Source organism: Brassica napus, chromosome A1 (genome assembly GCF_020379485.1).
Source record: "Brassica napus cultivar Da-Ae chromosome A1, Da-Ae, whole genome shotgun sequence".
In the NCBI taxonomy this organism is placed as follows: domain Eukaryota; kingdom Viridiplantae; phylum Streptophyta; class Magnoliopsida; order Brassicales; family Brassicaceae; genus Brassica; species Brassica napus.
In genome coordinates, this window is record NC_063434.1 from 22,075,552 (window position 1) to 22,089,880 (window position 14,329).

Sequence of the window (14,329 nt, forward strand, 5' to 3'; positions counted from 1 at the left end):
CTTAAAAAATGATGGCTTTAATTACAAAATTTCCTTCATGTTTGTTAGCCGCAAGCGTCAAGAAAAAGAACATGCCTAAAGTATAGAGTTATTATTTTCATAGTTTTACTTTTATATAACAATAATTATATGAATGTTTTTTAACAAAAACAAAATTGTGTATGAATTGATATATTAGGTGTGCTCAACATTTATTGTACACACAAATTATCTTCAATGGATTGTTTTTAGAAAATAAATAAAAGTCATAGGTAGTATAAAATGAAATGAAAATATCTAGGTTTTTTTTAATATTTGAGTATTGAAAATATAAGATGACTAAAGATAGTGTAAAATATTTAATACCTTTAGATTTTTGTTAAGATTTTGAGGAATAAATTATTTGATTATTGTTATTATCGTTTCTTTAGGTTTGCGTTTTTTGAAAAAAACTACGTGATTCCAAAGAATCGTTTATTTTTTTTTTGTTAGGATAATGTTAGGAAATGATTTAGTTGTTTTAGATAATATTGTTAGAATTTTTAAACTATAGGAAGATGACATACAAATCGTTTCTCTTTTTTTTTTTTTGTTAGCTTGACGTTAGGAAGTTTGTTCTAGTTAAGATTTTAGAATCTAAATTTTAAAAACATTAATTATGTAAATTTCATATGGAAATGTTTAATTTATAGAATGGATAGATTTAAATTAACTTAATGATTTAAAGTACTGGAATGGATTTAACTTTCTTATGGAAACGTTTGTCACATTCTATTTCATATGAAAAAATTGGTATACGAAGTAATATTTCCTATTCCAATACGCAAATCGTTTGTATATATATGAAGTAATATTATTCGTTCTAATGAGGATTTTCACAACTTCCAGAGATTTAAACATGGCGATAATGAGGATAGAGAAGAAACAAATGAAAAGTGTGTATACATATTGTGTAAATATTTGTATAATATAATACATTGGAAATAATCATTCGATACATTTGTATTAATGGACTGTCGAATAATGAAATATAATTTACTCATGCTTGAACATATGAAGGTGTAGATTTCATTATGAGTAGTAGTCAACGATTTTTTTTATTAGAGGGGGAAATTATTTTGTATTGTTAATGTAATAGCAATGAATGTTATATTTTTTTAATGAAATATGAATATATCCAATCTTAAATGACAATTAAGTAGATAAAAGTATGACTCTAAATTAATAGAGTAGATATTTTCAGTTTTCAAATCTATACTATACTAAAATCGGGATATCAAGCCCCCTGAACACGTCCACGTCGGATTGGAAATTCAGGCCAATCAGAAATTGACTTTATGCCACGTCACTTATATCATGGGTCTGAACCGGACCAATATTTATGTATTTGAGAGGGTCCCATTTTGAGATCCATCGTCAAAAGAGAGGTTATGTATCAACAAATGTAAAAGTTTCAAAGATGTGAGAAAACAAAACTATAGGTGAAACAAGCTTTACCTGCTCAAAAACTGTATCCATGGAAGAATTTCTTGGAAAAGATAAATCTGCCAAAATATTCATTAATGTCATGTAAGATTATTATGATCTGTAGACAGATGCATAGGCAAGTCAAGAAGCAAGTAGAGAAATCCTATCAAGAGAAACATGATTTAACAGGTTCTGAAAAATACTATTTAAAAGTCTCAAGTGAATAACACACCGTACATGTGTTCCCTCAAGCTAAAAAAATACTAAACAAGCTGAACTTATTTTACCTGAGGCCGGCTGCATCGTCTGTGTCCGAAAGCTGTCCAAAGGGGAACCTTGAGATGATAAAAAATCAGATTTGATGTCAGACACATCGTTCCGGCTAATCCCATCAGACAACCAACTGAGAGAGGCTTCTTCACCAGCTACACGGCCTCTATTATGATTATCCCAGCGAAAACTCCAAGTAGGAGAATGCCTCCTCTCAGCAGCTGATGATGAGTTAGGCAGGAGGACCATTTTGTCACGAGGAGCAACACACCACGCGTTCCCCATTACCTTGAAGTGTGACTGGAGCTGCAACAATAGCTGCAATATCGAGGACGAGAATAACGAGGGAGTGTAGCACAACTTTATCCAAACTATTTTTGAACTCTCTGTTCTTGCATTTTTTTATATATAATGAATAATAACTTGTGAAGTTAGGGTATTTCCTCCCACGCATGTGTTGTGTTTTCGTAATTATAAAGTTAGGTTTTAAAATTTTTAATACATAAAAAACTATATTACGTCTTATATTGTGATCTACACCTATTTACATTACACTCTATTTGTGTCATTTACTGTATTGCCGACGATGGGATGAATAAAAAAAGCATAGCGGATCATTAACTTGGATCACAGTACAACAATATTGATCTCGATATCTTTTTCTTCGAGTTATTAATTTACAAAAAAAATTCTTTTTTAGAATAATATATTTTCTGTTTAAAAGGTATTTGATTTTAAGATATATGAATGGTTGATTAATTGTTAATAGATAAAACTTTTTATGTTACTATTGTTCAACTATAAGGTGTATAGAAAATATTACCATAAATGTATATGCATTTTAAGTATAAAATGACAAAATAACATTTCAATATTTTTAAATACTTATAAAATTTAAAGGTAAACTTCAATATGAATAAAATACAGGCAAACTAGACAATATATTACTATATTTATATAAATTTATATGCACTGGTTATTAATTTATGTTTTTACTGGGACTATATATTTACATAAGAAAATTCAAAAAATTATTATTTTATTATTTTATCGAATTGTGTCATATTTTATACTGACCCAATTCAGAACTGGTGGAGTTTATTAATTTTTTTCATTTATTAATTTATCGAATATTAACTTATAGAGTTTCTACTGTATGGGTTCAAAAAACTTCTTGGATAAAGCTATTTTTATTTTTTTATTAATATATGAAGTAAAAGTATTATCAAACTTAAAAATTCCAAATTTTAAACCGGATAGCATACTACAGATATTAGAATATAAAAGTTTATCTTTTTATTTAATAATATTACATATAAAATAGATGAAATTTATATATTTTTAAAACAGTCTTCTATTGATTAGTTCAGAAATAACCATTTGCACTTTTAATCATGCTCGAACTGCAACAATGTGAATTCAGGATTGCTTAGAACAAATAAAACAAATAGAAGCATTGATTAGTGTTACAAAAATTTACATACTGTTTATGTTTAAAAAAAAAAGGCTTTACAAACCCCTTAAACTCTTATTGAAGAGGAAACAAATATGGTAACAAAATGGGAAAAGCTCCAGATTATACCTACAAACTTATTACTCTTTGCATGTATGTATTATACTACTTCTCAAAAACATAATTCTAAATAAATAAAATTTCCAGCAAAGATATAAGTTAAGTTTATTCAACTTTCAGTTTAATTAAAACAATATAATTTTCTCTTCTAAATCTATAAATTCTTAAAATATTCAATCAAATTTATTTAAATTTATAAATCATCTTCAAAAATTTTAAAGCAAAAATTTTAGTTAATACCAACACGAAAAACGATATTTAGTTTAAATGTGATTAAAGGAGACACATAAATACGAAAAATAATTTTTAAAAATAACCAAGATAACAAAGCATTACAAGATCAAAAAACATATGATCAAATTATAAATAAAATGAAACACAAAAATCTTATATTGTTCAATATACTTCAATAAAGATGTTTCAATTAGACAATAACAATACATTTATTACATTTGAGAAAATACACTTAACAAAAAACTAAAATATAGAAAATAAACTCAAAAGTTCAAAACTCTAGTGAATGGTAATAACATGATGCTAATGAATGAAATGTAGAGTAAAAAAATAAAACCGTTTTGTTTACAATTTGTTGAGTACCCCAAAACTCGCTGTTGAGTTCTTTCACCCAAAATATAGCAGTGAAGATATCTATTTCATACGATTCTAGGCTTATTTACAAGTTTGAATGCTATTCTAAGGAGCTAAAAGACACGAATTACAATCCTCCCCCATTCATGTTCCTTATCAATCTTCTCGCATCCCTCTGGATCATAGCTCGCATCTGTTGCTGATAACGCCACCTATGGATATCAAAGCAAGATTCACACATCAAACTGGTTTGAACAGAAACGTACTAGACTATGCGAGAGATAGAGAGAGAGAGAGAGAGAATAACATAATAACATGATGTTAATGAATGAATGAACTAAATAAATAAAAGATTAAAGTCTACTCACTATATCGCTAATTGTTTTTAGCTAGAGATCGATAAGGTCATAAGGCGTCGTGTTGTTAGAAATGAAGGAGGAGTGCTTTGTGTGTTTAGCATTTTCCTTTGATACTCTCGAGAATTACACCATGATAGAAGTAAATAATATGTTCAGGTTTATAATACAAAAAATAACCAAGTTCCTAATCTGTCTAGAGATAGCAGATTATTTTCTCAGTTTATGTAGGACATGAAGGACTTCTTATTATTATAATACTACACAGTTTGGTTTAGCTAGGAATAACTTAACACATGGCTTTCCTATCGTTTTATATTTTGTCAGGTACCTAAAATGGGAAAGTCTTGAAAATACAATAGCTTGCTCCCTTTGCTAGGCTCTGTGCATTTCTTGAGATGTAGGAGGAGAACCTCAAAGGCTACTTTACTTATAGTAATCAAAGAAGAAGCATCTGTTAAAAAACAAACCACATTTTTTTAAACTTTCTATATTTAATTGCCTCTCATGGTTTTGGCTCTTACTATATTGAGTAAAAACTGTCTGGTTTACAATGTGTTGAGTCCCCAAAACTCCCTATGAGTTATAGCTGTGAGATATTGATTCCATATGAATGTTATATGATAAGAAAACTCAACAAAAAAACTCAAAAAAGAATTATAAGAAAACTCAAAAGAAAACTCCCTATGAGATATTGATTCCAGAATTCCCTATTAAAAAGTTGGGGTTTTTGCCAAAACTAATCCACAACTTGATTTTAATCCCAAACCTATACCCAAACTTGAATCAAATGCAAAACTAACCTAAAAGCCTAGTGAAATTACAGCTCAGCCCCTTGTGACCAAACAAAAAAACAGAAGCCATTTTTACGAATATAGCCCCATTAAATCGTCTGAGTCGTCTGAGATGTTGGAAGTCGTCTGGACGACTGAAGTGTAAGTCGTCTGGTACCAGTTTATTTTAAAAATAATTTATAAATCTTGTAAAAAAATATTTTGATGCGTAAAAAATAAAAATCAAGTAATTATAAACAGTTTTAACTAATATAAATTAAGATATGATAAAATTGATTTGTTTTGAAGATAGATGAGTGAAAGTAGTGAATCATGAAATACTTTGGTTTAGGAGTTTGGCAAACATATGTTGTAGTATTGTATGTATTGTTAGGGTTAGATTTTGGAAAACTAAAATATTTTTTTCAAAAATTAGTTTTCACCTATATGTGTTTATTTTTGTGTATAGTAAACACTTTTCAAGTTTGATTTGGTTTTATGAAGTTTGTTTAATTAGATAATTAAGTTTAGGGGTTATGTTTAGAGTGTGGACGACTTATATTTCAGTCGTCTGTTGAATAATTTACCCGGACGACGTATATTTCAGTCGTCCAGACGACTTACTTGTAAGTCGTCTGGGAAGTCTTCTATTTTAGTTTCCCGCTAAAAATATTTAATTTCCCGCTAAAAATATTAAAATCTTCTGGACGACTTACATGTAAGTCGTCTGTTTTAATTTCTTCACCAGACGACTGAAATGTAAGTCGTCCAGGAAGTCGTCTGAGTCAAAAATATTTAATCTAATTGAATTTTTTGTCTCCCTATAAAAAGAAAAATTTACACATTCTCTCTCATCCTCTCAAATGGCTGCAACAAAAATGTAATGTTCATCATTCTAAAACTCTCCAACCTCTCTCTAATTTCTTTGACTTGAAAACACCAAACTTTATATGAATTTTTCAGTTTTGTCTCATGTATTTCTTACTAATCTATCTCTTTTGCAGGTTTTTAATCAAATGGTACTCATCTTCCACTAATTTAGAGGTAGATCTATTAATTTTAGATATGTATTTTTGTGTGTTCTATAAATGTAGATTTATCTAATCTTCCACTCATTTTCTCTATTTTTAAGTCATTTGAACGTTTTTGGATATGCAGGTTTTTCAGATCTGGATTTGATGTGCAGGTTTTTCAGATCTGGAAGACTTCTGGGACGACTTACCTGTTAGTCGTCTGGAAGTCGTCTGGAAGTCGTCTGGAAGTCGTCTGGAAGTCGTCTGGACTTCTTGGAAGTCTTCTGACAAAGTCGTCTGGACTTCCAGGAAGTCGTCTGGACTTCCAGGAAGTCGTCTGGACTTCCAGGAAGTCGTCTGGACTTCCAGGAAGTCGTCTGGATTTTTCTGAGCGTTTTGGTAAGTTCTTATGTCTGATTTTTCTTCATTTGGTAACTTCTTGTTGTATAAAGTTCTTACTTTTTTCCCAAACTAAAACTCTCCAAACCCACTCTAATCTCTTTGACTTGAAAACACCAAACTTTATATGAATTTTTCAATTTTGTCTCATGTCTTTGTTACTAATCTATTTTTTTTTTGCAGGTTTTTAATTAGATGGTACTCATCTTCCACTAATTTAAAGGTAGATCTTTTATTTTTAGATATGTATTTTTGTGTGTTCTGTAAAGGTAGATTTATCTAATATTCCATTCATTTTTTCTGTTTTTAAGCCATTTGAACGTTTTTGAATATGCAGGTTTTCCAGATCTGGATTTAATATGCAGGTTTTTCAGATCTGGAAGACTTCTGGGACGACTTACTTGTTAGTCGTCTGGAAGTCGTCTGGAAGTCGTCTGGAAGTCGTCTGGAAGTCGTCTGGACTTCCTAAAAGTCGTCTGGACTTCCTGTAAAGTCGTCTGGAAGTCGTCTGAACTTCCTAAAAGTCTTCTGGCAAAGTCGTCTGAACTTCCTGGAAGTCGTCTGGACTTCTTAGAAGTCGTCTGGACTTCTTAAAAGTTGTCTGGTCTTGTCTACTCAAGTGGAATCCAAGCTTGTCTTTGTAGATGAATGATCTATAATAGTTTTGTTTGTGGTCTGTTTTGTGAATTGCATGTATACTCTTTTAGTTGTGAATTTTTTGTAAAATCAGTAATAATGTTTTCCAAGATGTATTAAATGTGCTAACAATGTGTTTACACATTTACAAATCAATGAAATAATAGACTTCGGTAGCCTTTTTCTTATCTTTGGATCTCTCATATGCAATAATAAACTCCAATGGCCTTTTTCTCATCTTAATAAAAAAGAATGTTGGTAAGAGATGAAAACAAATAATAGTAACTAGTCAAAGCATATCATATTTATTATAAGTTTGCATTGAAAAACTTAGTCAAATTTAGTAAAACTAAGGGAGAGAACATATTTTGTAAATATGAGTTTTACATATCTTGAAGTTACTTATCACTCTTAAAAATACAAGTTATTCAAAAACTAACGTTGAAGACTTAAAAACTAGTGGAGAAGACGCGGACGACTTCAATCTAAGTTGTCTAGACGACTAAACTATATGTCGTCTGGTCAACGCAGAGGTTATTTTTGCAATTGACTTTGAAATCTGTTATTTCGGACGACTGAAAGTTAAGTCGTCTACTATTGTTTGGTTAAAAAAAAAATCCAAAAAAGCTAGACGACTTACATTTCAGTCGTCAGAGGTTAGTTTTGCATTTGACTGGATTATTTCAGAAGTTTGACTTTTTGGACGACTTACATTTCAGTCGTCTAGTGAAAATTAAAATAATAATATTTTTTTAAAAGTAGACGACTTACAGTTAAGTCGTCATAGGTTAGTTTTGCAATTGAAAAAAAAAACTTCAAGATTTAATTATATACAGACGACTTATAATTCAGTCGTCCACGAGACGACTGAAATGTAAGTCGTCCAGGATTTACGAGGTTTGACCAGAATCTCGGAAAAAAGTCCTGGACGACTTACAATTAAGTCGTCTGGTGGACGACTGAATTATAAGTCGTCTGTGTATAATTAAATCTTGAAGTTTTTTTTTTCAATTGCAAAACTAACCTATGACTACTTAATTGTAAGTCGTTTACTTTAAAAAAATATTATTATTTTAATTTTCGCCAGACGACTGAAATGTAAGTCGTCTGGGAAAGTCAAACTTCTGAAATTATCCAGTCAAATGCAAAACTAACCTATGACGACTGAAATGTAAGTCGTCTAGGTTCTTTGGAATTTTTTTTGAAACCAAACAATAGTAGACGACTTAACTTTCAGTCGTCTCAGGTTACAGATTTCAAAGTCAATTGCAAAAATAACCTCTGCGTTGACCAGACGACTTCCAGGTAAGTCGTCTACAGCCAGATGACTGAAAGGTAAGTCGTCTACAGCGAGACGACTTCCCAAGTAAGTCGTCTGACGAACAGATCTGGAAAAAAACTCGATGTCATACCTTAAATTGGTGAGATAAGTTCCTTAGCATACATAAGGCTTCTCCAAGCACACAAAATCACAAACGAAAGTCACCCACCCATAATCGTTAGCTTCTATGACTTTATGAACCATAAAAATTTTAGAATCAAAATCTTGGGTATTTTTAGCTTATTGTGGAGAGAAAGTGAGAGATATGTTGTGTTTAGTTCACAAGAATGGAAAAAGAAGAAGGGTAAATCGATTTTGGGAGCATTAAGAGCTTCAAATTGGTTGTTCATGGTGGTTGTGGTATTGATGACAATGGCAATCTTGTAATTACTTGAAGATGATGAGGGTGAGAGAGTAAAAATGTCATTTTCGAAAAAAAAAAGAAAAAAAAAATTGATTCCAGAATTATAAGAAAACTCAAAAAAGAATTATAAGAAAACTCAAAAGAAAACTCCCTATGAGATATTGATTCCAGAATTCCCTATTTAAAAGTTTGAATGCTATATGATAAGAAAACTCAAAAAGAGTTGAAATCTTCGCCTAATCCTGTTCAATTCTTCTCATCTTCTCGCATCCCTCTCCAGCTGATAAACCAACCTGAGTTATAAAATTCCAAAGCAAGATTCATATATCAATTGGTTAGAAAGGAAATAATGTATATATATATTTAGACAAAAACTAGAGAGAGAGAGAGAGATGCAAACCTGTAAATGATCAATGATGCTAGAACAAAACCTGCTCTATTCAAACACATCTGTAGATTCAGTATCAACAGCTCGTACCTACGATCTTGAAGCCGCACAGTCTTTACGAGTGACTCCACCACAGGCACCACTGTCACTAAAATTGATTTGCTTCCGTAACAAGGCTCTTCTACAGAATCATCAGCTGTTTGAACAACAGTGAAACCCACTGCTTCACAGAAGGCTGTGCCATTAGTCTCCAACATAGAAGCTTTCTGGCAGATGGTATCTTCGCTTGCTACACACGGTACTATAACCTAACACACAAACAAGAACCAAAGCACACTCTCAAACTTGTGAACTCTCAATGAGTCTTAGACCTCTCAAAACACAACCGTTCTTTTACCTGATTACTAGCATCACTAGTATTAAAGTAAGCATCAGAGCAAGCTTCAAAGACAGTATCACAGAAGGAGGCACAAATGCGAAGAGGACGTGGCTGAACTCCAACATCAGGGTGACATATTGAACATTCCAAAAGCTCAAACAAGTACAAGCAATCTTTAGAAGCTTCTCCGTGAGTAGCTAGGTTTTGGAGAGCTGATGAAGCAGAGAACATCTGAGAAGCAGAGCAACAAGTCTTCTCGTGGAACATACTACACATGTTTAGATCCTTAAACTCAAGATCAGCAGACTCAGGAAGCTTTCCTTCTAACTCGTAAGGCTGATGAGATCGTCCACCTTTGGAAACACACACTCCAACGTTCTCACTCGAGTTAACTGAATAACAACAACACGCATGAAACAGAGAGAACAGAGCATCTTACTTTATGAAACAGGACGAATCAAGATGATCTAAAAGAAACTAAAAGATCGTAACTATGGTAGACTCAAGGTGATCTCTGCATTAATAACGAATCAAGATGAACTAAAAAGATCAAAACTTCCTATTGAATATGATACAAAAAACATGTGAAAGAGACTCAGAGATTTTGATATGCACCAGAGGAAGACGAGATCAAGAGAGGGAGCAACAGAATCGGAGTAAGAAGCTGCAGAAACATCATCCTCTTCGTTACGTATCCTCCAACCATCTTTCTCTTCTATGAACGGTGATTTATCTCGAAGCGTAAAGATACTAACAGATTCTCCCTCTCTCTATCTTCACTTTATATAGTAGCCAACACTTTCGGTTTAGCGTTCAATTCCGGTTCGTTTTTTAATGTTTTATATTGTTCGGTTTATAGAAAACCACTCCGGTTCATAAACGAATTCAGTTGAGAACTCTTTATAGAGAGGTCGAGATTAAAAGAAAGAAACTAATAATTATAGAATTCAAGTATGAGATTTATAAAGAACGCTCTTTATTAATGTCTTAGAAAAATCACTCAAAAACTAAGACTCTCAATCACACAACTCGTGACTAATGCCATTACTCGACTTAGTCTTTATATAGAGACTTTATATTTCCTATTCCTAATAGTATCACACAATCTAATATGATCCTTATCTCTTAAGATCATAAACCAAATAGGAATAGGTAGCTTGACTCTCAAGCTTTCTCCAAGCTTATCTCAACATTCTCTCCCTTAAGCTTGAACTCATCTTCACTCACATCTCTAACACCAATAAGACTTCTTAATTCCTTGAACTTGATCCTACCAAACGATTTTGTTAGCAGGTCAGCTCTTTGCTCACTCCCGGGTACATGCTCCACTTCAACTTGTTCGTTTTCAACACATTCACGGATGAAATGGAATCTTCTATGAATGTGTTTACTTCTTCCATGGAATACAGGATTCTTTGTAAGAGCTATCGCAGATTTGTTATCCACACGTATTGTTACCTTCACGCAACCTGTTCCCATGATTTCACTAAGTAGCTCTTGCAACCATATCGCTTGTTTAGCTGCCTCCGTTGCTGCCATAAACTCTGCCTCGCAAGAAGATAAGGCCACAATTTCTTGTTTTTGTGAACACCATGTTATTGGACTTTCATCCAGGTAGAAGACATGGCCGGTTGTGCTTCGACCATCATCATCATCCACATTATGAGAGCTGTCGCTGTAGCCTACTACCTTGAGCTGCGTTGATCGAGAAAACACGAGACCAAGTGAACATGATCCTCGTAAGTATCTTAGTACCATCTTGAGAGCCGCTCCATGTGATTCCTTTGGTTCTTGCATGTATCTACTGAGAACCCCAACACTAAATGAAAGATCAGGGCGTGTATGCAATAGATATCGAAGGCATCCGATACTTCTACGATACTCTCTTTCATTGATGCTAGCTTCTTGCGGAGCTTTCGATAATCTGATGTTTATCTCCATTGGCACTTGAGCAAGGTTACACGCATGCATACTAGCTTCTTCAAGTACCTTCCGTGCGTACCTATCTTGGGTTAGAACAATGCCGTGTGCAAATTGGTGCACTTCAATCCCTAGATAGTATGTTAACATCCCTAGATCGCTCATCTCGAACTTGGTAGCCATCTCTCTTTTGAACTCGATAGTGCACTGAAGTGAAGCACCGGTCACCAACAGATCGTCTACATAGACGCATACTAACAACAAGCCTCGTGCATCTTCCTTCCGGTAAAGAGAGGCCTCCTTTGCGCACCGTGTGAAACCAAGATCTTTGAGAATCCTATTGAGCTTTACGTTCCATGCTCGTGGAGCCTGTCTCAATCCATATAAAGCCTTTTGTAGCTTATATACTTTATGTTCTTCTCCCTTTACTTCGAATCCTTCAGGTTGACCAACATAAACTTCTTCTTTTAATTCTCCATGTAAGAAGGCTGTTTTTACATCTAAGTGATGTATTTCCCAACCTTTAGATGCAGCAATAGCTATTACCAATCGGATGGTTTCAATGCGAGCCACCGGTGCAAAGACTTCCTCATAGTCAACTCCATGTCTTTGAACATAGCCTTTTGCTACCAAGCGTGCTTTGTATTTACTGATACTCCCATCGGCGTTTCTCTTGATCTTGAACACCCATTTTAAACCTATAGGTTTAAATCCTTTAGGTAACTCGACGAGTGTCCAAGTATTGTTTCTCTCTATCGATCGTATCTCTTCCTTACAAGCATCAACCCACACCTTTATCTCTCTCGCCTCGTTGAAATCCCATGGTTCATTGTTGATTACCATCAACAATTTTTCGCTTTCTAACTCGGCCAGAAGAATGTAATCATCTAAGTATGATGGCTTCGTGCTCACTCTAGTTGATCTCCTTAGTGGTTCGACATCATGTTGTATATCCTCTCCTTCTTCATGTTCACTCTCTTCCTCTTCATCATCACTTATCGTTTGGACCAAAGGTTCAGGCACCGAAGGTGTATCCTCGACGCTTCTTATATCAATATTGAATGAACCACTGCTGCTATCCTCTGTTTCTCCCATCGCATTCCAGTTCCACTCCTTCTCTTCATCAAATATAACATCCCGACTCACGACTATTCTTTTACTTGTAGGATCCAGCAGCTGATAGGCTTTAGACCCCGGCTCTGTTCCTAAGTGCACCAAGGTCCTGGAGCGGTCATCGAGCTTCTTTCTCCCAGCTGCTTCCGTTCTTGCGTAACATACACAACCAAAGATCCTAATATGACCAATGTTTGGCTTCCGACCTCTCAAGGCTTCATACGGCGTCTTGTCAACCAGAGATCGTGTTACGATCCTATTGATCAAGTAAGTAGCATGTCTCACTGCCTCTCCCCACATTGAATTTGGTAAACTCATATGTTTCAACATGCTTCTCGTCATCTCCATTAGTGTACGGTTGCGTCTTTCAACGACCCCGTTCTGCTGCGGTGAATATGGGGCCGTTAAGTGTTTATTGATTCCATGCTTGTCACAGAACGCCTCGAACTCGTGAGAATGAAACTCCCCACCTCTATCTGTTCTTAATGTTTTCAAGTTTGTTTTTGTTTCTTGTTCTGCAAGGTTTTTGAAGTTTTTGAATTTCTCAAGTGCTTCGCTCTTTTCTTTGAGCAGAACAGTCCACATATACCGAGTGTAGTCGTCTATCAAGACGAAGACATACCGTTTCTGGCCTGGTGTAGCAGGCGTAATGGGGCCGCAGAGATCTCCATGGACTAGCTCGAGAGGGTGTTTGGCTCTGTACGAGGTCGATTGTGGGAAGGATCGTCTTGTTTGCTTGCCCAGCAAGCATGAAACACAGGTTCCTTTCTCGACTGTGATTTTAGGTATGCCGTCAACTAACTCTTTATTGATCATGAGCTTCATCGTCTCTGTATTGACATGGCCCAAGCGAGCATGCCACTTTGTTGATTCTGATGAAGCTGTTAACTGCAAGTACTGAATGGTGGCGGCCTGTAGAACAACCTTATAGAGTCTATTTCTAGATCTCGTGCTCTCGATCATTAGTTGTCCTGAGCGGTCGAATAGCTTCAGCGTTTCATCCTTCATATTGACCTCACAGCCTGCTTCAGTGGCTTGCCCTAAGCTCACGATATTACTTCTCAAACCAGGGATATAGTACACATTATTTAAAAATTTCTTCTCTCCTCCCTTTAATCTGAAAAGAATAGATCCTCTTCCCTTAATGTCAATTCGTGAGTCGTCTCCGAACCGAACCTTCCCTGTAACTCCTTCATCAAGATCTTTGAAGAAGGATCGATTTCCACTCATATGATTGCTCGTCCCATTATCTAGATACCATAAGTTGATCATATCTTGTTCTGTTTCGAACAAACTCGGTTTGACCTTCTGTTCGTTAAGGTAAACCACTTCATGTACCATCAGGTTATCAGCTTCTTCTGTATCTTCGTCCTTTTTTTCAATAGTTTCCTGAAGCTTTAATAACCGGTCGGGACAATCGACCGCAAAGTGTCCAAGTTTTCCGCATCTAAAACACGTGATGTGAGCTGTTCCTCTCTCTTGTCCTTGTTTGTATGTATCTCTTTGTTGATAAAACCCACCAAATATTCCTCTACCGCGTCCTCTCCAGCCTGATCGGCCTCTTCCTCCTCGACCTCTTCCTCCGCCGTGCGAGTAATCTTGTTGAGAGTCGGAGTTTGCATACATCAGTTTTGCGGGATCTTCAGAATGTTCTTCTTCATCTTCACAGATCCTTTCTTCGTAAGCTTTTAGCCTACCAACAATGTCTTCGAAGCTTGTTGCATTCAGATCCAACACCTGTTCGAGGGATGCGACGATATGAATGTACTTTCTTCTTGGTAAACTCTTCA

The 14,329-nt window shown here is 34.7% G+C and overlaps 1 protein-coding gene across 1 annotated transcript; it reads right to left on the minus strand.

Moving 5' to 3' along the window:
- Positions 1-8,850: 8,850 nt before the first annotated feature.
- LOC106364607 lies at positions 8,851-10,379 on the minus strand. Its single transcript, XM_048736926.1, has 4 exons — positions 10,122-10,379; positions 9,525-9,898; positions 9,140-9,435; positions 8,851-9,032 (listed from the first exon to the last, which is right to left on the minus strand). Exons 1-4 carry the CDS (start codon positions 10,210-10,212, stop codon positions 8,996-8,998), a joined length of 798 nt encoding a protein of 265 aa, XP_048592883.1. The 5' UTR covers positions 10,213-10,379; the 3' UTR covers positions 8,851-8,995.
- Between the last annotated feature and the right edge of the window lie 3,950 nt (positions 10,380-14,329).

Coding starts and splice junctions, on each gene's coding strand:
- LOC106364607 (XM_048736926.1), bottom strand. CDS start 10,212: ATGGTTGGAGGATACGTAACGAAGAGGATGATGTTTCTGCAGCTTCTT. Junction 9,436..9,524: donor CTAGTGATGCTAGTAATCAG/GTAAAAGAACGG, acceptor TTTGTGTGTTAG/GTTATAGTACCGTGTGTAGC. Junction 9,033..9,139: donor GCATCATTGATCATTTACAG/GTTTGCATCTCT, acceptor TTTATAACTCAG/GTTGGTTTATCAGCTGGAGA.